Below are 25,477 nucleotides of genomic sequence, written 5' to 3' on the forward strand. Positions count from 1 at the left end.
TCAGTTTATTAGCTCATCTGGCCCACAGGACCAAGTGAGCTTTTCCCATCACTTTGCGTCCGTCGTCCTGCGTCGTTAAATTTTACAAAAATCTTCTCCTCTGAAACTGCTGGGCCAAATTAATCCAAACTTGGCCACAATCATCAGTGGGGTATCTAATTTAAAAAATGTTTCCGGTGACCCGGCCAACTAACCAAGATGGCCACCACGTCTAAAAATAGAACATAGGGATAAAATGCAGTTTTTGGCTTATAACTAAAAAACCCAAAGCATTTAGAGCAAATCTGACACGGGGGTAAAATTGTTTATCAGGTCAAGATCTATCTGCACTGAAATTTTCAGATGAATTGGACAACTTGTTGTTGGGTTGCTGCCCCTGAATTGGTATTTTAAGGAAATTTTGCTGTTTTTGGTTATTATCTTGAATAATATTATAGATAGAGATAAACTGTAAACAGCAATAATGTTCAGCAAAGTAAGATTTACAAATAAGTCAACATGACCGAAATGGTCAGTTGACCCCTTTAGTAGTTATTGCCCTTTATAGTCAATTTTTAACCATGTTTCATAAATCTTAGTAATCTTTTACAAAAAAGGATTATCTGAAACTACTGGGCCAAATTAATCCAAACTTGGCCACAATTATCTTTGGGGTATCTAGTTTAAAAAATGTGTCCGGTGACTCGGCCTACCAACCAAGATGGCCGCCACGGCTAAAAATAGAACAAAGGGGTAAAATGCAGTTTTTGGGTTATAACTCAAAAACCAAAGCATTTACAGCAAATCTGACATGGCGTAAAATTGTTAAATAGGTCAAGATCTATCTGCCCTGAAATTTACAGACCAATCGGACAGCCCTTTGTTGGGTTGCTGCCCCTAAATTGGTAATTTTAAGGACTTTTTGCTGTTTTTGGTTATTATCTTGAATATTATTATAGATAAAGATAAACTGTAAACAGCAATAATGTACAGCAAAGTAAGACCTAAAAAGAAGTCAACATGACCAAAATGGTCAATTGACCTTCTAAGGAGTTATTGCCCTTTATATAGTAATTTTTTAACAATTTTCATATAATTTGTAAAATTTTACTAACATTTTCCACTGTAACTACTGGGCCAAGTTCATTATAGATAGAGATAATTGTAAGCAGCAAGAAAGTTCAGTAAAGTAAGATCTACAAACACATCACCATCACCAAACCACAATTTTGTCTTGAATCCATCTGTGTCCTTTGTTTAATATTCACATAGACCAAGGTGAGCGACACAGGCTCTAGTCTGTTTAACTCATTCGATGGATACTATTAGATATTGGTACTTATACATCCCAACAAAAAAGTGATACAAAGTACAGACCTGAGAGTTCTTTCAGCTACTGACAGCTAGTTCAAAGCCACTTACAACTTACAAGAATGACTAATTCATTTATACAAGGTTATTACATGTATATGATATTCATGCCTGAGTCATTTATACAAGTTGATTATATGTCTAATTATTTTTTTCAAGATTGATAAACTGTCAAATAAAATAAGACTATATAAAGATAATGGTCTTTTTCAAATACAAGAACTTTTATTTCAAAAAGTAAAAACAAATATGTCTCCTTCTAAAAGGTATCTAGTGTTTATTATTTATGTCACATTTCTGTTTATTTATTCAAATTTAAGGAATGTGGAATCCTGAGATGACATTTTATAATGATGTTTTGGTAGACCAACATACAGACCAGTACATACCAATAGAAATTAGATCACTTGTTGGGTTACTTCCCCTTGTAGCTTGTGGTAATATAAACTTAAGTGGTATTAAATGTACAGAGGAATTGAAACAGGCGTTACAAACAGACTCTATACATGTAAGTGGAGTTATTATAGCTAGATCACTTGTTGGGTTACTTCCCCTTGTAACTTGTGGCACTGTTAACTTTAGTGGTATTAGATGTACAGAGGAATTAAAACAGGTGTTACAAACAGACTCTATACATGTAAGTGGAGTTATTATAGCTAGATCACTTGTTGGGTTACTTCCCCTTGTAAACTATGGCACTGTTAACTTTAGTGGTATTAGATGTACAGAGGAATTAAAACAGGTGTTACAAACAAACTCTATACATGTATGTGGAGTAATTATAGTTATATCACTTGTTGGGTTAGTTCCCCTTGTAGCTTGTGGTATTGTTAACTTTAGTGGTATTAGATGTACAGAGGAATTAAAACAGGTGTTACAAACAGACTATACATGTATGTGGAGTAATTATAGTTAGATCACTTATTGGGTTACTGCCCCTTGTAACTTGTGATATTGTTAACTTTAGTGGTATTAGATGTACCGAGGAATTAAAACAGGTGTTACAAACAGACTCTAAACATGTATGTGGAGTAATTATAGTTATATCACTTGTTGGGTTACTTCCCCTTGTAGCTTGTGGTACTGTTAACTTTAGTGGTATTAGATGTACAGAGGAATTAAAACAGGTGTTACAAACAGACTATACATGTATGTGGAGTAACTATAGTTAGATCACTTGTTGGGTTACTTCCCCTTGTAGCTTGTGGTACTGTTAACTTTAGTGGTATTAGATGTACAGAGGAATTAAAACAGGTGTTACAAACAGACTCTATACATGTATGTGGAGTAATTATAGTTGGATCACTTGTTGGGTTACTTCCCCTTGTAGCTTGTGGCACTGTTAACTTTAGTGGTATAAGATGTACAGAGGAATTAAAACAGGTGTTACAAACAAACTCTATACATGTATGTGGAGTAATTATAGTTAGATCACTTGTTGGGTTACTTCCCCTTGTAGCTTGTGGTACTGTTAACTTTAGTGGTATTGGATGTACAGAGGAATTAAAACAGGTGTTACAAACAGACTATACATGTATGTGGAGTAACTATAGTTAGATCACTTGCTGGGTTACTTCCCCTTGTAGCTTGTGGCACTGTTAACTTTAGTGGTATTAGATGTACAGCGGAATTAAAACAGGTGTTACAAACAAACTCTATACATGTACGTGGAGTAATTATAGTTAAATCACTTGTTGGGTTACTTCCCCTTGTAGCTTGTGGTACTGTTAACTTTAGTGGTATTAGATGTACAGAGGAATTAAAACAGGTGTTACAAACAGACTCTATACATGTATGTGGAGTAATTATAGTTAGATCACTTGTTGGGTTACTTCCCCTTGTAGCTTGTGGCACTGTTAACTTTAGTGGTATTAGATGTACAGCGGAATTAAAACAGGTGTTACAAACAAACTCTATACATGTACGTGGAGTAATTATAGTTAAATCACTTGTTGGGTTACTTCCCCTTGTAGCTTGTGGTACTGTTAACTTTAGTGGTATTAGATGTACTGTTAACTTTAGTGGTATTAGATGTACAGAGGAATTAAAACAGGTGTTACAAACAGACTCTATACATGTATGTGGAGTAATTATAGTTAGATCACTTGTTGGGTTACTTCCCCTTGTAGCTTGTGGCACTGTTAACTTTAGTGGTATTAGATGTACAGCGGAATTAAAACAGGTGTAACAAACAAACTCTATACATGTACGTGGAGTAATTATAGTTAAATCACTTGTTGGGTTACTTCCCCTTGTAGCTTGTGGTACTGTTAACTTTAGTGGTATTAGATGTACAGAGGAATTAAAACAGGTGTTACAAACAGACTATACATGTATGTGGAGTAACTATAGTTAGATCACTTGTTGGGTTACCTCCCCTTGTAGCTTGTGGTACTGTTAACTTTAGTGGTATTAGATGTACAGAGGAATTAAAACAGGTGTTACAAACAGACTCTATACATGTATGTGGAGTAATTATAGTTAGATCACTTGTTGGGTTACTTCCCCTTGTAGCTTGTGGTACTGTTAACTTTAGTGGTATTAGATGTACAGAGGAATTAAAACAGGTGTTACAAACAGACTCTATACATGTACGTGGAGTAATTATAGTTAGATCACTTGTTGGGTTACTTCCCCTTGTAGTTTGTGGTACTGTTAACTTTAGTGGTATTAGATGTACAGAGGAATTAAAACAGGTGTTACAAACAAACTCTATACATGTATGTGGAGTAATTATAGTTGGATCACTTGTTGGGTTACTTCCCCTTATAGCTTGTGGTACTGTTAACTTTAGTGGTATTAGATGTACAGAGGAATTAAAACAGGTGTTACAAACAGACTCTATACACTTATGTGGAGTAATTATAGTTAGATCACTTGTTGGGTTACTTCCCCTTGTAACCTATGGCACTGTTAACTTTAGTGGTATTAGATGTACAGAGGAATTAAAACAGGTGTTACAAACAGTCTCTATACATGTATGTGGAGTAATTATAGTTATATCACTTGTTGGGTTACTTCCCCTTGTAGCTTGTGGCACTGTTAACTTTAGTGGTATGATATGTACAGAGGAATTAAAACTGGTTTTACAAACAGACTCTATACATGTATGTGGAGTAATTATAGTTAGATCACTTGTTGGGTTACTTCCCCTTGTAGCTTGTGGTACTGTTAACTTTAGTGGTATAAGATGTACAGAGGAATTAAAACTGGTTTTACAAACAGACTCTATACATGTATGTGGGGTAATTATAGTTAGATCACTTGTTGGGTTACTTTAACTTCCCCTTGTAGCTTGTGGTACTGTTAACTTTAGTGGTATTAGATGTACAGAGGAATTAAAACAGGTGTTACAAACAGACTCTATACATGTATGTGGAGTAATTATAGTTAGATCACTTGTTGGGTTACTTCCCCTTGTAGCTTGTGGTACTGTTACCTTTAGTGGTATTAGATGTACAGAGGAATTAAAACAGGTGTTACAAACAGACTCTATACATGTATGTGGAGTAATTATAGTTATATCACTTGTTGGGTTACTTCCCCTTGTAGCTTGTGGTACTGTTAACTTTAGTGGTATTAGATGTACAGAGGAATTAAAACAGGTGTTACAAACAGACTCTTTACACGTATGTGTCATTGCTGTTTCTTGTCCACATTGTTGAATATTTTGGATTGAATGCAATCAATTACTGTTTATTTACCTTTTCCTGCATTTAAAAGACAGTAAATCCTAAGTTGTCTACCCTTCCCACATTGATAGAACAGAAAATCAAAATTGGATGTCTTGTGAGCTTGTGATCAAGACAATGTCTTGCCTAGGCCCTTTTAGCACTACAATATTTATTGAACAGAACGCAGTACTTTCCAATCAAATTGCTGTCCCATTATTTTTACAGTTTTCAAATTTCATTGCTTACCTGTACAATTTTTATCAGGTGATTACCTAGTTTATTTGTCAGAGATCATACAATAAAAATTGGCAGGAGTCTTACTGTATTCCTTTCTGTGCTTTACATCTTGCCTTATCTTATCCCATAGCGCCTTCAAAAAATCTGGTGTAGAACAGTGAAATTTTAATAGGAGCGCAAACAAATTTTGCAGACAAATATTGGAATCATGTTGTCGTTGTCATTGTTGTAGTCTTCCGAAGACACTTGGTTTCCAGACAATAGCTTTAGTTTAAGTAAATGGATCTCTATGAAATTTAAATACACGGTTTGAAACCACAGAAGGAAGGTTTAGATTGATTTTGAGGGTTATGGTCCCAAAAGTTTAGGAATAGGGACCAAAAAGGGGTCTAAATAAGCATTTTTCTAGTTGCAGACAATAACTTGTGTGTCAATATAAGAATCTTTTTGAAATTGTACCACCAGGTACCATATCAGATATGGAAGGCTGTGATTGAGTTCAGGGGTAATTGCTCATAATGTTAAAGAATTAGGGGCCAAAAAATTATACTGCAAGGTTACAAACCACAAATGGAAAGCTGGAATTGAGTTTGTAATTATAATTACTTAAAGGGGGCTTAAAAAAAGATTGGGGGAGGGGGTAATTATTTTTTTTCCTAATTTTGGGTTTTTTTTTCTTAAAATTTTCCAATTTTCTATTGATTTATATTTCTAACTTACATTTAAATGCAAAAAATACTGATATGGCAGGAGATACACACCAAATATGATGTATGAATAATTATATGAAGTATTGTGCAATAGCTAAAATCTTCAATTACCAAATATTGTTCAAGAAATCTTCAAGTGGAAAGTATTGTGCAATAACAAGAAATCATCAATTGCACAGTAATGTAAATCAGCAAGAATTCAACAATTGCACAGTGTTGTGCAATTGTAAGAAATGTCCAATTGCACAGTATTGTGCAACAACAAAAATCCTACCAAATATCTAGAAATCTTGAATTGCACAGCAATGCACATCAGCAAGAAATCTTCAATGGCACAGTATTGTGTAGTAGCAAGAAATATCCAATTACTGTTAATTCAGAAATTATTGCGGGGTTTTTATTATTGCGAAAAATATGACAGAGTTGTAAAAGCAATAATTTAAACTTGCATTTTGAAATATTTTATATGAATTTAACAGGATTTTCTCAAAATCGTAAACATTAAAATCACATTTAAGTCTAAAATCACAAAATAGCAATTAGAAGTGCACGCAATAATTTCTGAATTTACAGTACACAGTATTGGGGAATAGAAAGAAATCTTCAATTGCACAGTTTAACGCAATAACACAGTATTAGGCAGTAGCACAATATTGCACAATATTAATAGCAAGAAATCTTAAATTGAAAATTAATACAAATGTTTCAACCCATTTCAAATGTTTTTACATCTTTCATCACATTTATTTTGTGTCAGAAACCTATAACATATCAGAATTTGATCACAATCCAAATTCAGACAGTATCAAGCTTGAATATTGTGTCGAAACGTGCACCAAATGTTCAGGATTTAACCTCTGCGGTCGTAATAGGCTGTGCTCAGTGAACATTTTATTTAGATTTTTTATTTCAAATTCCTATATTATGTTGTTAATATTTATCTATTGTTTGTAGATAATGAAGCAGTCAGAAGAGGACACCTATTTTCTGACCTGTGTACCTCCTGAACGTATAACTAATTTACTAAAAGTTTTGTTTGATGAAGAGGAGTTCCTTTCTAATTTTGGAATAAGGTCTCTCTCTAAGGTAAGGTTATGATAACTATCAAGCCATCTATTGACCTATAATCCACAATGTCAAAAGACTCACATGTGTTATTATTTAAGATAAATACAAGACACTTCCTGTTTGTAGATTTTCAGTAATCAATATTTACACTTTGTTGTTTTTGTCAAGCCTGCAACTTTTGTTGCAGAAAGCTCGACATAGGGATAGTGATCTGGCGGCATTAGCTAACTTCTTAAAAGGTTTAGTTTTTAGAAGGTGAAAGACCTAGATGCTTCATACTTTGTATATAGATGCCTCATGTTACGAAGTTTCCGTCAGTCACATGTCCAATGTCCTTGACCTCATTTTCATGGTTCAGTGACCACTTGAAAAAAAAGTTCAGAATTTTTGTAATGTTGAATTCTCTCTTATTATAAGTAATAGGATAACTATATTTGGTATGTGCGTACCTTGCAAGGTCCTCATCCCCGTCAGACAGTTTTCACTTGACCTCGACCTCATTTCATGGATCAGTGAACAAGGTTAAGTTTTGGTGTCAAGTCCATATCTCAGATACTATAAGCAATAGGGCTAGTATATATATTTGGTGTATGGAAGGACCAGAAGGTGTACATGTCCAACTGGCAGGTGTATTCTGACCTTGACCTAATTTTCATGGTTCAGTGGTTATAGTTAAGTTTATGTGTTTTGGTCTGTTTTTCTCATGCTTTATGCAATAGGTCTACTATATTTGTTGTATGGAATGATTGTAAGGTGTACATGTCTAGCGGGCAGATGTCATCTGACCTTGACCTCATTTTCATGGTTCAGTGGTCAAAGTTAAGTTTATAAGTTTTGGTCTTTTTATCTAATATTATATGCCAAAGGTCAGCTATATTTGGTGTATGGAAATATATTATGATCTATATGTCAGTCCCGCAGGTTTATTTGACCATGACCTCAATTGCACGGTTCATTGCACAGTTATAAGTTTTGTGTTTTGGCCTATTTTTCTTACTATAAGTAATAGGTCAACTATATTTGTTGTATGGAAGCTTTGTTAGCTGTAAATGTCTGCCTGGCATGGTTCATCTGACCTTGACCTCATTTTCATGGTTCATTGGTCTTTGTTTAGCTATCTTGGTTAATGTTTAGTTTATGTGACAGTTGTAATAAAGCTTTATACTTAGGACTATCAACATAATATCAATGATTAGTAAAGAAGGCGAGATATTTCAGTGTGTGCACTCTTGTTTAAAACTACTGTAGAGACAATATGTTAACATTACTTGTTATTAGATTCACAGAAAAGACTACATATTAACCCTTCCTGTTAGAAAGAAGACAACAGAGAATCCAGAAACTTTTTCACTTACTGAAAATTTCACTTTACATTATGCTCCTGGTGAGGCAGACAGTGAAATGATGGGTGGTAATAGTAACTGGAGAGGTCCTATATGGATTTGTGGTAAGTTTGGTGTAAATTTTCTATTTTTCGCTGTTCTCTGATGCAACCAGTCTGCACCAAATTGATTTTTAACAAATAGTCCAAAGACCAATATTTTGCCATTCTTCTTATGTGCAGGGTTTCCGCTGGCGGTCGCCATTTTCGCAACTTGCGAAAAAAATATAATTGTGGCGAAAAAAAATCATCATTTGCGAAAAACTTTGGCGATAGAATTATAAAAATGTTTGAAGTCGTCCATCTTGTTTTTTCTTTCGTAATTCTCGGATTTTTTCTCTAATCAGTCAACACTCGGGTTTTTACCTTGAACTCGTCACGCGATACGATTTTGACAGATAATCAATAATCAGCTGATTGTCAATAAGTACAAACATTAGATAGCTATCGGCAATAAACTTAGCAATACAAAGGTGTTAATTATATGGTTTTATTAAATTGTGTGGTCGAATGGCTTCATATGTCCCATAAGTGAGTTGTTTTAAGATCTTTTAACAACTTTTATAAAAATTATTGTTACGAAGTTTAATCTTCACAATCGTTTTAGCACTCCTGTTTTAAAGATATTTTTTACGTTTTATCTTTACATTTTAACGATGGGCCGAAAAAGGAAACTTTTTTTTGAAGAAACACCTACAAAGATACGAAAAATCTCGGATTTTATTCAGAGTCCTTCCACTTTGTCTAAACGAAATTCTATACCAGAACATGTACAATTGTTGGAAGACGAAATCAGACCAGCTGATGGTGTACATACAATTACTAGGACACCATCAAAATCATCAAAAAAGGTTGCAGTTAGAAATTTTAGGGAACAGTGGTGCCACAATAGACCTTGGTTGAAATACCACCCAGAAACGAAGAGCATGTACTGTACTATTTGTCAACGTGCCCAGGCTAAAAATGTGTTTTCTGTCGAACCAGGATGTACTGTCTTAAAGTTGGAAAATATAACCAAGCATGAAGCAGGAAAAGGTACATGTTCAATATTTATTTTAATTATGTTAATCTGAATTTACTTGTTCAAATATGTTTTTCCCTTGCTCTGAAACATAAATTTATAAAAATATTAACAGAGATGTGATATTCCGGTATGATTGCAAATGAGACAAATATCCACGAGAGATAAAATAGTGTGAATATAAATCATATAATATTTGTCACAGTACGGTCTTCAACAATGACTAAATCCTATACCGTATAGTTAGCTACACAAACGCTTTAATATTTTATCTTATTTCAGGTGAAAACAGTCATACTGCTTCAGAAAAAGTTCTAAATGCAGGTCAACAGTTCCAGACTGCACAGCGAAAGCTATTAGAAAAGTCTGAGGCATCAGTAACGGCAGCTATGCGTAACATCTACTTCATGGCACAATTCAACTTATCCAACCACATATTTGCAGATTTCAACAAACATTGTATTAATCAAGTACGTAGTTAACATTGCTAGTAGACTTTAACTGTATTAATAAATATCCATATAAATTATGTAAGAATTGCACCAGAAATCTGAATTAAACAAAAATTATTATTTTTAACTTTTAACAATGTTAATCATCAATAAAATCATTTAAAACAAATAAACTAAAATTTTAATTATTTGTAGGGCTGTAGTGACCTCATAGGCTTGAAGGTGGACAAACATACAACTTATGAACACAGCAATAGTATTCATGACTTTCAAGATGCCATATCCACAGTCATTATTGAAGACATTATTAAAAGTGTAGACAATAAACCTTATAGCATTATGATTGATGAATCAACTGATATTAGTGTTGATCAGAACTTGTTAATTTATATAAGATTCTTAAATCAATCTCTAGGTAAATTTGAACCTAAGTCATGCTTACTTGGTGTTAGAAAATTACGAGATGGAGCCACTGCTGACAAAATAACACAAGAAATATTTGAATCCTTAAATGATTTTAATATAAATATATCCAATATGTGTGGAATAGCAACAGATGGGGCTGCAGTTATGGTAGGGAGACACAGTGGTGTAGTCACTAGAATAAAAGAAACTGTTCCCGGATTACTTTCTTCTCATTGTATAGCCCATAGGTTGGCATTAGCTAGTGGTGCAGCTGCAGATTCTGTACAATATTTGGTCAAATTCCAAGAAATAATTAGTTCTATTTTTTAATATTTTTCTAAGTCCCCTAAAAATATGAGCAGGTTAGATAAAATTTTTGATATTGTGAAAAAATCTGAATGTGAAGCACATGCTACAAGATTTAAACAGGTGTTCCATACAAGATGGTTGAGTTTTGATGGAAGTGTCTCTGCTATTTGTGAAAATTTTTCATCTTTATTATCTGTTTTGTCTGAAGACAAAGGAGCTAAGGCTCAAGGTATATTGAAAAGTGTGTCAAGTTATAAATTTTTACACTGTTCATTTTTCATGTCTGATATTTTGAAAGACTTGAGTATATTATGTAAGGCTAATCAGTCTTCAACTATAGAATATACAGTTGTTCATCCTTTATTGTCTGTTACTGTTGACAAAATCAACGGACATTTTGAGAATGAAGATGGTTTTATGTTTACAAAGTTTTTAGATGATGTACCAAGTGTTTTTGACTGTGAAAAGTTTCATTTTAAAGGGCATGATATAAGGGATAGTGGCAAATATAGAGATGAAGCAAAATCTGCTTGTAGAAATTTTGTGTCTAATTTGTTAGAAAATTTAAATAAAAGATTTTCTTTTGAAGGTGATTCTGAAGTGCTATCTTCAATGTGTAATATATTTAATCCTATTTTGTATAGCAATGATTGCAAAGATAAATTTTTGAAAAGTGCAAAACAAGTTGTACAACATTTTTCTGATTGTAAGTTAAATGATTTTGAAAGTGAAGAAATGTTAGACCAAATTGTTACATTTTCACATGTTGTGAAGTCATCTTATTCACATTGTTCAAACAGTATTAATGATGTATGTCAAGTAGCTCTTAAGCATAAAGAAGTCTACCCATATGTATACAGAGCAGCAGAAAAATTATTAACTGTTCCCGTATCATCTGTGGAGTGTGAGCGGGGGTTCAGCAGACAAAACATTATAAAAACTAAGCTTAGAAATAGACTAAGTACTGATTCATTGTTTCATCTGATGATGATTTCTTTAGAAGGGCCTTCTTCAGATATATTTGATTTTAATAGAGCTTTTAAAAGATGGGCAGATCAGAAAAATAGAAGAATTTGTACTGTTTTTAAATGATTTTACATGTATGTTTTAAAGTTTTTAATGTGACTAGATCTTTTTACTTTTAACATTTGTCTGGTTTTAGCTGTGACAAGTTAAATATAATTGTATTGCCTTTGGAATGTATTTTAACTGTATCTATACAATAGATAAATGATAAATAAAATATGTAAGTCTAATTTGGTGTTCATTTATTGAAATACATATTTTTAAAGAAAGATGTGGGGTAAATGTACATGAGACAACAATGCAGCACATTGAACTTTATCTTCATTTTAGTAAAGAAATTCAATTGGCGAATACATTTTAAAAGTGGCGAAAAAATATTAAAAGTGGCGAAAAAATATTTAAAGTGGCGAAAGAGGTGGCGAAAAAAAATATTGACCCAGGGGAAACCCTGCTTATGTGTCTAAACAAAGTTTTGCAAATACTTGCTAGTCCAAATAAAACTTTACTAGTCTGGGACATCAGACTGCACTACTACTTTGTTGTCACTCAAACAGCATAATTGTCTGGACTTTCTTTCTGTATGGTAAATGGATGTAATTATTTGTTATTGAAAAAAATGATATAATATAAATGCTTTTTGTTTCCAAATACATTTTTCTTTTTATTTATGAATTGTAGTTAAATTGAAAACAAATATTCTGTTACTCCATACATGTAATTCAACCTCAAATAATTATTATTCTACATTGACATTTTCTGAATTTTATCATAATAATGTAATTTCAGAGAATAATCCCCCTCTTTAATTGATTGAGCAAAATAATGTTTGATTTGCTACTTCTCATGAATTAAACCCAAAACAAAAACTATAATCACATTTTCCTAATTTCAGCAAACTACATACTATTAGATACATTGAAGAAGATCAATTCAGGCCTAGGTAGTAGACTTACAATCCAGCATCCTGCTCATCAATCTAGAATCAGTCTAGACCTAGCTGTAAAAGATGTCTGTAAAAGATTGGTGTCAATGTTTCTACCAGATTCTACAGGAGCTAGACCTTTACATGGTATGTATGTAATGAGGACAAGTGTTATCTCCCTTTTTCATATACAAAGATTGTCTTTTTCATGGTATATATACAATGTATATATACAAAAAAATGATCAACAAGACAAGATCTCCAAATAAGTCCAATTAGTTGAAAATCTTCAGATGATCTTGACTCCTTATTGGAGTTTGATGGCCTTTTATGACAATTTTTGAAACTTTTTTGTGTTGTTGTCTCCTAATTGAAAAACTGTTATTGATAGATAATATGTTTTAGTAGTTTGGCAAAAAAATGAAAGAAAAAAGAGAGAAACTGTAAACAGGAGAAATTAGCAGAAATACAAGATCTACAAAAAAGGATCTATTTTTGTCTATAGTGTTGGGGTGAAATTTGAGACATTCCTTTGTTTTAAGTTGGACCTGTTTTAGCTGATACAAATTGTAAACCACATTTTGGCAATGAACAAATCCATCTGGTTTGAGCTACAAAAATAATCAGACACATTTATGGGGAGTGAAATTGGCAATAATTGGGTGATGTGTGATTTTAAGAAAAACGTTTGAGGATAATTAAAGGATGTGTGTAATAGAGGCAGACATTTTTGGGGGATGAACAAAGTAGAGATTCCCATGCATATTTTTTAGCAAGTTACATAAAGTTCACACAGAACTCTTGGAGAGATAATTATACAACTGCAAACAAAATTTGGGATTGTATAACGGCATGAATGGTATGATGTCGTTGTCTGCGTTGTTGTCTGCATCGTTGTCCTAAGACACATTGGTTTCTGGACAATATCTTTAGTTTAAGTGGATGGATCTCTATGATTTTTTGAAGAAGGTTTAATACAACAAAAGGTAGATTGGGAATGATTTTGGGGATGATTGTCCTAACCGTTTAGGAATAAGGGGCCCAAATGGGACCCAAAACTAGCATTTTTTTTCTAATTTCAGGATAATAACTTGTGTATAAGTATTTCAATTGTTCTGAAACTGTACCACAATGTTTAATACCACAAGTAAAGATTGGGATTCAATTTTGGGGTTATGGGGCCAACAGGTTAGGAATTAAGGGGCAAAAAGGGGCCAAAAAAACCAAGCATTTTTCTAGTTACAGAGAATAACTTGTGTTAGTGTATGGATCTCTTTGAAATTTTACCACAAGGTTCCATATCACAAAGGGAAGGCTGGGATTGGGGTTATTGCCCCAAACATGAAGGAATTAGGGACCAAAAACAAGCATTTTTCTAGTTTCTAGACAATAAGTTGTGCTTATGTGTATGGATCTCTCTGAAATTGTACTACATTAATGTTCCATTCTACAAAGGAAAAGCTAGGATTAAGTTTTGGGGTTATTGCTAAAAAGGTTGTTTCAAAATGTTTTTTTTTGGGGGGGAGGGAGGGGGGGAAAGGAATTAATATTTTTTTTCAAAATTTGAATTTATGAAAAGTTTCAAGAAGAAATCTTCAATTGGACAGTATTGGGCAATAGATTTGTAAGATCTTTGACCACATTTATTTTGTGTCAGAAACCTATATTATGTCAAAAATTTTATCGCAATCCAAATTTAGACAGTATCAAGCTTGAATATTGTGTCCAAATTTGCCCCAACTGATCAAGATTTGACCTTTGCGGTCGTATCCTGCTGCGCTCAGCGAGGCATTTTATTGAACTTTGGAATGAATATTTTGTAGGAGATTACAAACAGTTCACAGAGGACCCCTGGAAGGATCTTATACTTTATTATGAATATTTTCATGCAGATAGTGGGCGTGGATGTGGGGCAAGGTAAAATAATACAAGTCTATCCTTGTCTGGGTAAATTGTAAAGATGAATTAAAAAAACACTCCTGAACAATATATTGGTGACAAATCTTGCAATATACACATATTTTAAGTCAAAAGATAATTCAAAAGTAATTTGAATGCAGTAGTTCATTGTACATTTGCCATGCACATCGACCACTTAGACTATTTCAACTGATAAATGTTTTAAATTGAGACCAATGGACGAATTTTGACTAATCTTGGTCTGATTTACTCCTTATGCTTGGCTGTTATGGCTAAAAACAGAAAATGAGTGCTTGTCAATATCTGGAAACCCATAATTGGTAGATGTAATCTAATGTTGCAGAACATTTTTGAAAAAGAACATCTATTTTTCTATCTCTTTTATCTTGAAAACTGTAATACATTTATAGAAACTGTTAGCAGCAAAATGTATTATCAAGAAGATATTTTTACTCTAAATTAATGTCAAAGTAAACCCATTTTTGAAGTTTTAATAAATACTTGAAAAATAGAAAGGATGGAAAAAAACAGCAAAGATATTTAAGATCTACAAAAACAAACATAACTAAATGCAATAAATATTAAAGACATGTTTCTCCAGGTTAGCAACTCAGGTTCATAGAAGATAGCCTCTTGTTTTTCTTCCTATGAACAATGTCTAAGGCTGAGATTTTTATCAGAAGAAATATTACCTGCTGTATTCAGTCAAACCTGAGTAAACTGGACCCTGAATAAACCTGTTTCCTGTCCATTCTGACCGAAAGCTAAAGTCCAATTTTTCTTCCTTCAAAGTCTTTGTTAAAATACCCTTTGTAAACGCAAACCTGAATAAACCGGCCGTCTGTTCAAACGGGCCTTTTTCATAGTCCCATAGCTGGCCGGTTTATACGGGTTTTACTGTACAATGAATATTTCCATAAACACTCTTTGTTTTTCTTTTTCAGTCACCAGACAGGATGGACAGCTCTGATTACAGAAATATTATATAAACTTCACAGTTGAAAGGAAGGCAGTTACTTTGCCAACTGAATATATAAGACTGACATGATTAGCCTTTAGTCTGCAATTTTCTATATAACAAAGTAGCAGTTTATATAAAGAAGACTCATCCTTCTGCATTCAATACTGTGGAACCAACCAGTGTGTTATTATTTGTGCCTAAATGATTTAGTGTTAGTAGAGAAATACTAAATACAAATACTGAGTATTTAAAATAGAAGATGATTGAATAATTCAGTCTTTTTCTGTAATCCCTCCTACTAGCTGTTTGTTTTTTTTAAAGTAGAAAATATTGTGAAATATTATTAAAGATATTTACTATAATAGAAAATAACAAATTAGCTTGTTAGCTCCTCCCTAATCTAATGATATCATATAAATATATCTGATTTATAATATTGCAAATAGTTAAAATGTGTCAATTAGTTGGTTTTTTTTATCTTGAAACTGATACTTTTTTGCCTTCAATATTTTATATTTTAAGATATATTTACAATTTGTTACCATTTATGTTGGATTTTTATTATTCTGATGTATTGTTAGATGTTAGAAAACAAATTTTAAGTACATTTTTTTATAACAACTTTATTAAGATTTAATGTTATGCTGTCAATTATAGTACACATTGATATAATTCATTGAACAATATTGTATAATGACTTTTAATAAAAATGTATGTAACCACATTTTTTTACTTTATGAATGCCTGTTTAGACACATATTAAAACAGTCAAATGACTTCTTATTGGAGTTATTGCCCTTAAATTACGTTTTTATAACCATTTTAGTTTTAAGGCTAGGTGAGTTTTTCTCATCACTTGGTGTCCATTGTCTGTCATCATTAACTTTTACACAAATCTTTTCCTCTGAAACTACAGGACCAAATTTAACCAAACTTTGCCACAGCAATCATAAGGGTATCTAGATTTAAAAAAAGGTTTCGATGACCCTGCCCCATCATGAACCATAGGGGTAAACAAAATGTTTATTATTTTGACAACCGTTAAAAATTTTAAAAAATCTGACAATAATAAAAATGGTCAGAATGTTGAGCTCTACCAAATCTTTATATATAAAAAAAACTGTCAGACTACTTCTTATAGGAGTAAATGCCCTTGAATAAAGATAATTACCATTATTTGTCTCCTCTGCGAGGTAAGTGGCAGTATGCAAGACATATGTTTTAATATTTAGTAACACCCTAAATTGTTAGTATGAAGCTTAATGTTTTAGGAGGGAGGAGAACTGGATGCGTCATATCTTGTATGCAGATATCTTGTGTTACAAAGTTTCCTTCTGTCAAATGTCATTGACTTCATTTTCCTGGTTCAGCAATTGTTTGAAAAAAACTTGTGAGTAATAGAATATCATATTTGGTGAATGGGTTACTTGTGATGCCTACATGTCCGTCAGACAGGGTTGACTTGACCTTGACCTCATTTTATGGATCAGTGATCAAGGTTAAAGTTACGTGGTTAGGTCTGTTTCTCAAATAGTAAGCAGTTAGGTCAACTATATTTGAAGTGACTGTCATACAAGTGAGAGCTTTTGGTAGCTATATAATCAGGTTCAATCCTCCATTTTCTACTGACAAAAATGCCGGTTCCATGTCGGGAATATGACAGTTGTTATCCATTAGTTTGAAGTGTTTGAGCTCTGATTGTGCTATTCGATTAGGGACTTTCCGTTTTGGATTTTTAAAATTTTAGTGATTTTACGTTTTACCCTATATGAGCAGCGTGGTTCATTGTGTTTTGGTATGTTTTGTTCATTGTTATGTTCTGTCGACTGTACAAGATAATCTGAGAACTAATAATATAGTTGATCAAATGAATTTAGAAGTTTTTGATAATCATAAAAAATAACAAAAATACAGAACTCCAAGTGAAATTCAAAACGGAAAGTGTTTGGCAAAATAGCAAAATCAAAGGCTCAAATACATCAAACGAATGGAAAATTACTTTAATATTCTGGGCTTGGTACAGACATTTTCTGAAGTAGACAATGATAGATGAAAACTGCTTTTGTAGCTAGCTAAACTAGATGACATATATCCAATCGAAATTGAAATAAAGGATACAACACAATGAACAAAAAGTAAAATAACAAATTTACCGAACTCCACAGGAAATTTAAAACGGTAAGGATCTTAACAAATGGTAAAATCAAAAGCTCAATCAAATCAAACGAAAACAAAACAAATCTTATTCCTGACTTTGTAGCGGCATTCGTTTAAGTAGAAGATTGTGGATTAGTTAGATATAAGAAAATGTGGTACGAGTTCCAATGAGAAAACTCCATTCAAGTCACACATTGTAAAAAGATAACAATTATAATTCAAAGTACGACAATCAACACAGAGCTTTGGGTCACACCGAACAGCAAGTTGAAAACGGAACCAAACAATGAAAAGTGAAAAACCATTTAAATAGAAAAAAACAATCTTCCAATATTTATATATAAAACGAGAAACACTTATGAACCACATCAACACACGACAACAAGTACCTGACGTAGGACAGGTGCAAACACATCAACAGGTCTTAACGTTTTAATAGGCGCCAACCATCACACTAACTTGTAATAGTATTGTAAAATTACAACATAGAATGACACACTAAAAGGTCAGTTGAAATGGCTGAACTCAATCAAAAGACATTACAAAAACAAATAAACACACACTAAACGAATAACTTTGATCAATGACACAATGTAAATACAATATAAAAAAAAATGGAGGATGTAAAATAATCTTAAAAAAGGCAACTTTATCCTTGGACAAAAAGGCGTTATATAAAATAACATACACAGATAAATATAAAAATTAGTTGTAGGGAGTGCATGGAGTACGGAAATATACTTGGTTGTATATAGATAGCTAAACTTTTACTTGTATAACAATAAAATTGAAAAGATCCATCAACATCTGCACGAATATAAGTTATAACAAAAGATATTAGTTTATTATTCTCTGTTGTAGACACATTAATAGAGATCTTAAAATATGAATACATTTCTCAAATTAAAATAAAATATTCACGATTGACCCATAGCGTTCCATTAAACCGATGAAATGAATCCAATCGTCGATCTTGACTAAAATTTAGTGAATGATTTAAACTTTTTATTCATCAAATAACACAAATACAGAAATTTTATAATATGAAAACAAATATTGACGATAAGTACATGTATCTTCCCAATTAGTCTGAGAACTCTTTAAATATAATTTGCACAGGTTAAATAAGATTTTTTATCCATTTTTTTCGGCGAAATGTTTGTGGTTTTCCACTGGTTTTTCCGGCTTCCTCTACAAATAAATATTGTCTGTCATAATGTGCACAAGGTCGCTGAAGCTATTGTTTAACACAAAAACACTAAAAGTACATGTAACTTAATCATTTATAAAATACCTCTCTTTAAATTCATATATTGACTATTTTGATATATATTATCAACGGAGTTTTGTATTTCATTATTACAAGACATTAAGTACATAAACGGCAGTTTTAGGTATTTAAAGACATGGTCATAAAAATCTTTGGGGTGTGACAATGAAATAATACATTGTTCAAAATGAGGTTCTCTAATTTCAGTTAAAGTGTATTTTAAAAAGCAATATGGCAGTTGATTTTTGACACGAGAAGAGATCGGTGAGAAATTATGTTTCCTTTAAGGTAGGTACACATATCTTATATGTAAAAAGACTGGTTTTTTTTTATAACATTAGTTTAAAGGAGTTTATATGTGTGTAACTCGGTCGACAAAAGTAACAGAAAATCAATGAATATGAATGTGAAATATGTTGAATATTTAATGACCCCCAATTTGACTCGTTTAAAAAACTCATAGATGACTTTCACTATACAAGAAGAAATGATATAAGAATGACGCATTTGATACATGTGGACAAGATTCAAGACTATTACAGTAATGTCCATAAGTTGTCTGAAACATCCACCCGTATTTTTTTATACAATGGTACTTTTTTGTTTACACCATGTTGTGTTCATAACCATATATTGAGCTTTTAAACAAAATAGTAGTTTATTAACAAATCAAAATGTTTTTTAGTGAAAATATCTGCTCACAAATGACCGAATTAATAAAGAAAACCTTGTTTCCGTGGTTGCGAATTGGTAGAAGTTCTTTCATCAACAGAAATAATTGTCTTCGGCTGTAGCGGGACACGCTTAATTATTTAAATTAAATTAATTAAAAATTGCTCCGCTACTATAAAACATATATTATTTTACAAAACTATTCCATATAATTTGGGGGTAGACCATACATTTTAAACCTGTTTTGGGCAAGTTTATTCATCTTCAATTCTGATGAGAAAGCATCTTCATTATTTTATACCTTGTGGGCCGTCTAAAACCATTGAATATAATGATATTTCTATAACCAACAAGTCATACTAAACAACTAACAACTAGTTTTCACTTTTAGTTTGCTGTTTTCCTTGATCCTCTTTAAGACAAGTTATTGTTCAAGTTACCTTTTTGTTAAAGTACAATAAATTTAACCGGTAATGCTCTCAAAGGATTGTTACCTGTGATGTTTTTAGTTTCCAACTTACTGCTTAGCTGTGTACAGTTTCTTATCATTGACAAAATTGCAGATAGTATTAAATGCTTCATAATTGGAGGGAAATGCCGCCAGTTGGAGCTATCTGAATATTTAACATATGTATAAATCATTTTTGCTGTTTAAAGTTTCTCTAGATCAAAAGATGGTATCAAGATAACTTTTAAATGAATGTTAATTTGGTAGAAAAATGATGATTTATTTGTCTGTTTTTTTTCTCTTCTTTAAACGGTTCTCTTTATAACAGTAGTTTGTAATATAAACTACTACTACATTTTTTTAAAAGGCACATGTCAGAGCCAAACCAAAATGAGTTGTCCAATTAACACAATTTCATCGCAGCTTTCAACCATTGAAATTCGTGTTGATTAATTAAATTGTATAGTATGGTCGTTCTTTTCATGTATCTTATGTTGATATCTATTTTAATTTTTGAACAAAATCAACAAATAAAGTTACTGCTAAAGTTTAAGTTTGATTTTGCATTAGTTAGAGGTCAATGGATACTTGATTTGTTTAAAAGGTACATGTCAGGGCCGATTCAAAATGAGTTGTCCAAATAAAATAATTTCATCAAAGGGCCAAGTGTTCCTTTCTCATCACTTGGCGTCTTTCTTCTGTCGTCAATCGTCGTCCGTCGTCGTTAACTTTTATGAAAATCTTTTCCTCTGAACCTACTGGGCCAAATTTGAGAAACGTCGCGCCACAATCATCATTAGGGTATCTAGTTTTAAAAATGTGTCCGTTGACCCGGCCAACCAACCAAGATTGCTGCCATGGCTAATAATAGAACATAAAGGGTAAAATGTAGATTTTGGCTTATATCTCTAAAACCAAAGCATTTAGAGCAAATCTGACATGAGGTAAAATGTAAAATAGGTCAAGATCTATCTACCATGAAATTTTCAGATGGATCGGACAACACGTTGTTAGGTTGCTGCTCCTGAATTGGTAATTTTGAGGACATTTTGCCGTTTTTCTTTATTATCTTGAATATTATTATAGATAGAGATAAACTGTAAACAGCAGTAATGTTCAGCAAAGTAAGATCTACAAAAAATAAGTCAACATGACCAAAATGGTCAGTTGACCCCTTAAGGACTTGTTGCCCTTTACAGTCAATTTTTAACATTTTTTGTAAGTTTGTGTAATCTTTTACAAAAACCTTCTCGGAAACTACCAAGACAAATTTAACCAAATTTAACCAAATTTGTCCACAATCATTCGGGTATCTAGTTTGAAATTGTGTCCGATAAACCCGCCCGCGAACCAACATGGCTAAAAATAAAATATGGGGGCCAAATGCAGTTTTTGGCTCATATCTCTGAAATCAAAGCATTTAGAGCAAATCTGATATCATAGCATTTAGAGCAAATCTGTATACAATTGTTTATTATGTCAAGATCTTTCTGCTCAGAAATTTTCAGACCATTTAGGCAACCCGTTGTTGTGTTGCTGCCCCTGAATTGGTGTTTTTAAGATATTTTACAGCTTTTGGTTATACTCTTGAATATTATAACAGATAGAGATAAACTGTAAAACAGCAATAATGTACAGCAAAGTACTACATAGAAATAAGTCAACATGACCAGAATGGTCAATTGAACTCCTAAGGAGTGATTGCCCTTTATAGTCAATTTTTAACCATTTTCATAAATTTTGTAAATTTTGACAAAATATTTTCATCTGTAACTACTGGGCCAAGTTCATTATAAATACAGATAGTTTTTAGCATCAAGAATTTCAGTAAAGTAAGATCTACAAACACCTCACCATTACCAAAACACAATGTTGTCATGAATCCATCTGTGCCCTTTGTGTAATATGCGCAAACAACAAGGTGAGGGACACAGTCTATCTAGTTATAAAACTGTAAATACTAATAAGAGTTTGGTGTTGATCTTCAGAACTCTAAAGAATCAACAATTGATAAACACTTGTGGTTAAAAATGCATTGACACATTATTAGACATCTTGTAGTGAGAACTTCAAATAGATTTATGTATTCATTTTTAAATAAGGAACAATTTTTTCTGTAACCATATGTTTTAAATAACTTACAAAAGTCCTTTGGATATATTCACCGAAAAGGATGTAAAAAAATAATTCAATTGTGAAAATGAAATAAATCTTATTGACATTGACTATATGTCTTTGGTTTAGTTAAACTTTTAACTCAAATAAAGAAAAAAATGATAAAAGGTGTTATTTGATGCGAATAAGACACGACTTTAAATCCAGGGTCTACCAGTTAATTTATTTTCTGAAAACTCTGTTAATAAAGGGATTGTCAAAGTTTAAAAAGATACAATGTATTTGTTGTTTAGATGAGCTGGTTATAAAGTCAATGAGATGTGACTGCATACTAATACACTATTTGAAATAATTTCACATTGCAGCAAAATGATCTCGAATTTCAGTTAAGTTATCTATAATCTATATGTTACACAAATCTCAGGTGAACATTAAATACGATGAAAGATTGGCGAGAAATTCAGTCATCATTGAAAGATGGTTTAGTATTTTTGTGATTTTACTTTTTACATTTGTTAGATTATTTAAAAAAAAAGCCATTAATTATATATAACTAACTGCATTCTTTAACAACCAAATCTCGTCTGTGCATGCATTATTACAGTTCATGTCCCCATAAAACGAATTATACATGTATTACTTGTTTTTGATTAGCATGCCGATCACCTACGAAATAAAAAAAACTTACAATAAAATATTATGAGAAATTAAGTACATGTATGTTTATAATAAGATCATAATACATATAAACAGCAGTATTTGGTATTTGAAGGAAGTGGTCATACAAATCGTTGGGGTGTGAAAATGAAATAATACATTGTTCAAAATGGGGTTCTCTAATTTCAATTATAGTGTTTTTTAAATAACACAACATTCAGTTGATTTTTTAAAACGAGGAAGGATGGTTGGGAAATTATGTTTCATTTAAGGTAGGTGTTCAATAAGTAGGAATATATGTTGACAATAACAAGCTATATGTATCAACCTTCTATACAGGAGAGTATCATAATTCATAACAATAATGTCCGGATCGTAACCGCTTAAGATAATATGTCAATATTACGGTTGTGACATCCAACTTTTTCTCAAAGATGAATGATTTAATGAATAAATATATTTGAGTATTACCCAGTTAGAATTAATGCTGAATGATTTTGACTAGAAATTAATACTGACTTGATTTTGACTAGAAATTAATAAAGACTAGATTAATGTCTCTTTTCCAATTTAACTTAAAGTCTATATATTGTCTTTTCTGATAACTAACTAAAATTAGCTAAATGCTTTCTAAAATCTACTTGACAGTTCAACAAAGTTATTTTACATAGTCATTTAATTTGGTTGGCACTTTGACTGTTCTTCCAGATCTTGTCACGGGTAACTTAGATGGTTCAATACTTTCATTTTCCTCGGACGCAACGGTTTCACTGCGGTCTAATGTTTGTGAAGTGTTACAGACAGTTGAAATTTTACGGACGGTTGAATTGTGATTGTTCTTGAAATGTTCATTATCAACTGTGTTTCCATTGTAAGCTGTTGGTCTTATATTCCTACGGTTTCTTCTGTAACGCCTTCCATCTGATGTTTGTACTACATAGGATCGAGGAGTGTGGTGTTTTTTTTAATTATTTTCCCTGCTTTCCATTTTCCATCTGTGTACATTGCAATAGTGTCTCCTTGTTTTAGCTGTTCCAATTCAGGTCCACAATGTTTATCATAGTTGGCTTTTGCTTTCCTTTGGCGAATTTCGAGTTTTTTGATAATTTCACTGTTGTTGACGTTTTTTGGCATCAATAGCGGTAATAAAGTACATGTAGGTAGTGATGTTTTCAATCTCCTATTTAGGAACAATTGTGCTGGCGAAAGATCAATGTCCGACGGTGTGTTTCGATAGTCTAATAGAGCTTTGTGTGGATCCTTTGATTTCATAATTAGCTTCTTGTTGGTTTGAACACTTCTTTCTGCTTGTCCATTCGACTGAGCATAGTTTTTGGCGGCTCGTGGTATGTTTAAATCCATATTCAGTAGAAAATCTTTTGAATTCTAATGAAGAAAACTGAGGACAATTTATCAAAAAATCTTGAATTAATCCTTTTAAATTATCAATGATGTTTTTGCTAGTTTCATTGTCTAGTTTCATAACTTCTTGCCACTTTGAGTAGTAGTCTACTACTAATAGATAATTTTTTTGGTATTCAAATAAGTCGGTAGCAACTTTTGACCAGGGTCTTTCAGGTATTTCCAGCATTAACATCGGTTCCTTTGCGTTTAAAGACTGATGTTGAACGCAAAGTCCACATGCTTTAACTTTGTCCTCGATGTCTTGTCCCATGCCGATCCAGAATAGTACATCACGTGCACGGCTTTTGCACTTTACGATTCCAAGATGTGATTCGTGTATTTTGTCCAACATTTCATTTTGTTGCGCTTTTGGTACAATAGCTTTGTTTGACTTGTACAAAGGTTTGTTTGACTTGTACAATAGTCCATCAATGACTGAAAGGTCATCACGGTAAGTCCAATATGGCCTCAAAGAGTGTATAAGTTCAGATATTTCATCTTGTAATTCCTGAAGGTGTTCATCATTTGCAGTTTCCTTCTGAAATTTAGCATACATTTCTGGTGCAATTGGCAAGTATGATATCAAATGAATGTCATTCACGTGTAAGTCAGGTACTAATACTTCCTTTGTTTCTTTAAGGAACGATCTACTGAGATGATCTGCTGGATACATCTCTTTGCCTGGTTTATAGTCAACTTTAAGATCATACTTTTCTAATGCTATCAAAAGTCTCTATAATCTAGGCGGTATTTGGTGCAGCGGTTTCAGGAAGATTGATTGGAGCGGTTTATGATCTGTCTCTATTTGAACCCGGCGACCATGTACGTACTCATTGAATTTATTATATCCATAAACAATTGCAAGAGTTTCTTTCTCGATCTGCGGATATCGTTGTTGTGTTTGAGTAAGAGCATGTGAAGCATACGCAACTGGTTTCTGATTTTGTATCATACAGCTCCAAGTCCTTTTGAATTAGCATCAACACTGAGCGTAAGCGATTTGTGCGGATTGTAGTATGGCAGCAGTGGTGCATTGGTTGCTATTTCTTTCAACTTCTGAAAGCTAGTTTCTTGTTTTTCATCCCAGTGCCATACTGTGTTTTTCTCTAAGAGTGTTCTTAACGGTGCACTGACTGTTGACATATTTGGCATAAACTTGCCAATATACAAGATCCTTGACGCACTCCGGTTTTGACATCTTATTGACTGCACCGATTTTTTCTGAGTCTGGTTTCACGCCGAATACCATTTCAGACACAATTTTCTGGAATACTTCCGATGCTGCATTTATTCCAAAAGGTAAGCGAGCAAATCTATA

The 25,477-nt window shown here is 32.6% G+C and overlaps 3 protein-coding genes across 4 annotated transcripts in view; all 3 read left to right on the plus strand.

Annotated features, from left to right (window-relative positions):
• Window positions 1–16,089, plus strand: part of LOC143076960 (uncharacterized) — a gene marked incomplete at its 5' end in the record, with an annotated part of 36,821 nt that extends 20,732 nt beyond the window's left edge. Inside the window, 7 exon segments of the mRNA XM_076252855.1 lie at window positions 1,671–1,987; window positions 4,827–4,979; window positions 6,926–7,057; window positions 8,318–8,486; window positions 12,526–12,702; window positions 14,379–14,472; window positions 15,420–16,089. Of these exon segments, the coding sequence (XP_076108970.1) occupies window positions 1,671–1,987; window positions 4,827–4,979; window positions 6,926–7,057; window positions 8,318–8,486; window positions 12,526–12,702; window positions 14,379–14,472; window positions 15,420–15,477 (1,100 nt within the window).
• Window positions 8,607–12,078, plus strand: LOC143074992 (zinc finger protein 862-like). The gene is made up of 3 exons (XM_076250211.1): window positions 8,607–9,455; window positions 9,724–9,911; window positions 10,089–12,078. The coding sequence occupies exons 1-3, from the start codon at window positions 9,077–9,079 to the stop codon at window positions 10,626–10,628; spliced, it is 1,107 nt and encodes a 368-aa protein (XP_076106326.1). The 5' UTR covers window positions 8,607–9,076; the 3' UTR covers window positions 10,629–12,078.
• A 2,960-nt stretch (window positions 16,090–19,049) lies between the features above and the next one.
• The window catches only part of LOC143074995 (uncharacterized), an 88,788-nt gene continuing 82,360 nt past the window's right edge, over window positions 19,050–25,477 (plus strand). For both annotated transcript variants that reach the window (XM_076250215.1, XM_076250216.1), the window contains exon 1: window positions 19,050–19,151. The gene's annotated coding sequence lies outside the window, so the exon portion shown is untranslated. The remainder of the gene's footprint in view (window positions 19,152–25,477) is intronic.

This window comes from Mytilus galloprovincialis, chromosome 5, assembly GCF_965363235.1.
Source record: "Mytilus galloprovincialis chromosome 5, xbMytGall1.hap1.1, whole genome shotgun sequence".
Lineage (NCBI taxonomy): Eukaryota > Metazoa > Mollusca > Bivalvia > Mytilida > Mytilidae > Mytilus > Mytilus galloprovincialis.

What these genes read in the sequence shown, in the direction of transcription:
- LOC143074992 (XM_076250211.1), top strand. Translation starts at nt 9,077, where the DNA reads ATGGGCCGAAAAAGGAAACTTTTTTTTGAAGAAACACCTACAAAGATA. An exon ending in CAAGCATGAAGCAGGAAAAG is followed by an intron (nt 9,456 to 9,723) that starts GTACATGTTCAA and finishes ATCTTATTTCAG; the next exon opens with GTGAAAACAGTCATACTGCT. An exon ending in ACAAACATTGTATTAATCAA is followed by an intron (nt 9,912 to 10,088) that starts GTACGTAGTTAA and finishes AATTATTTGTAG; the next exon opens with GGCTGTAGTGACCTCATAGG.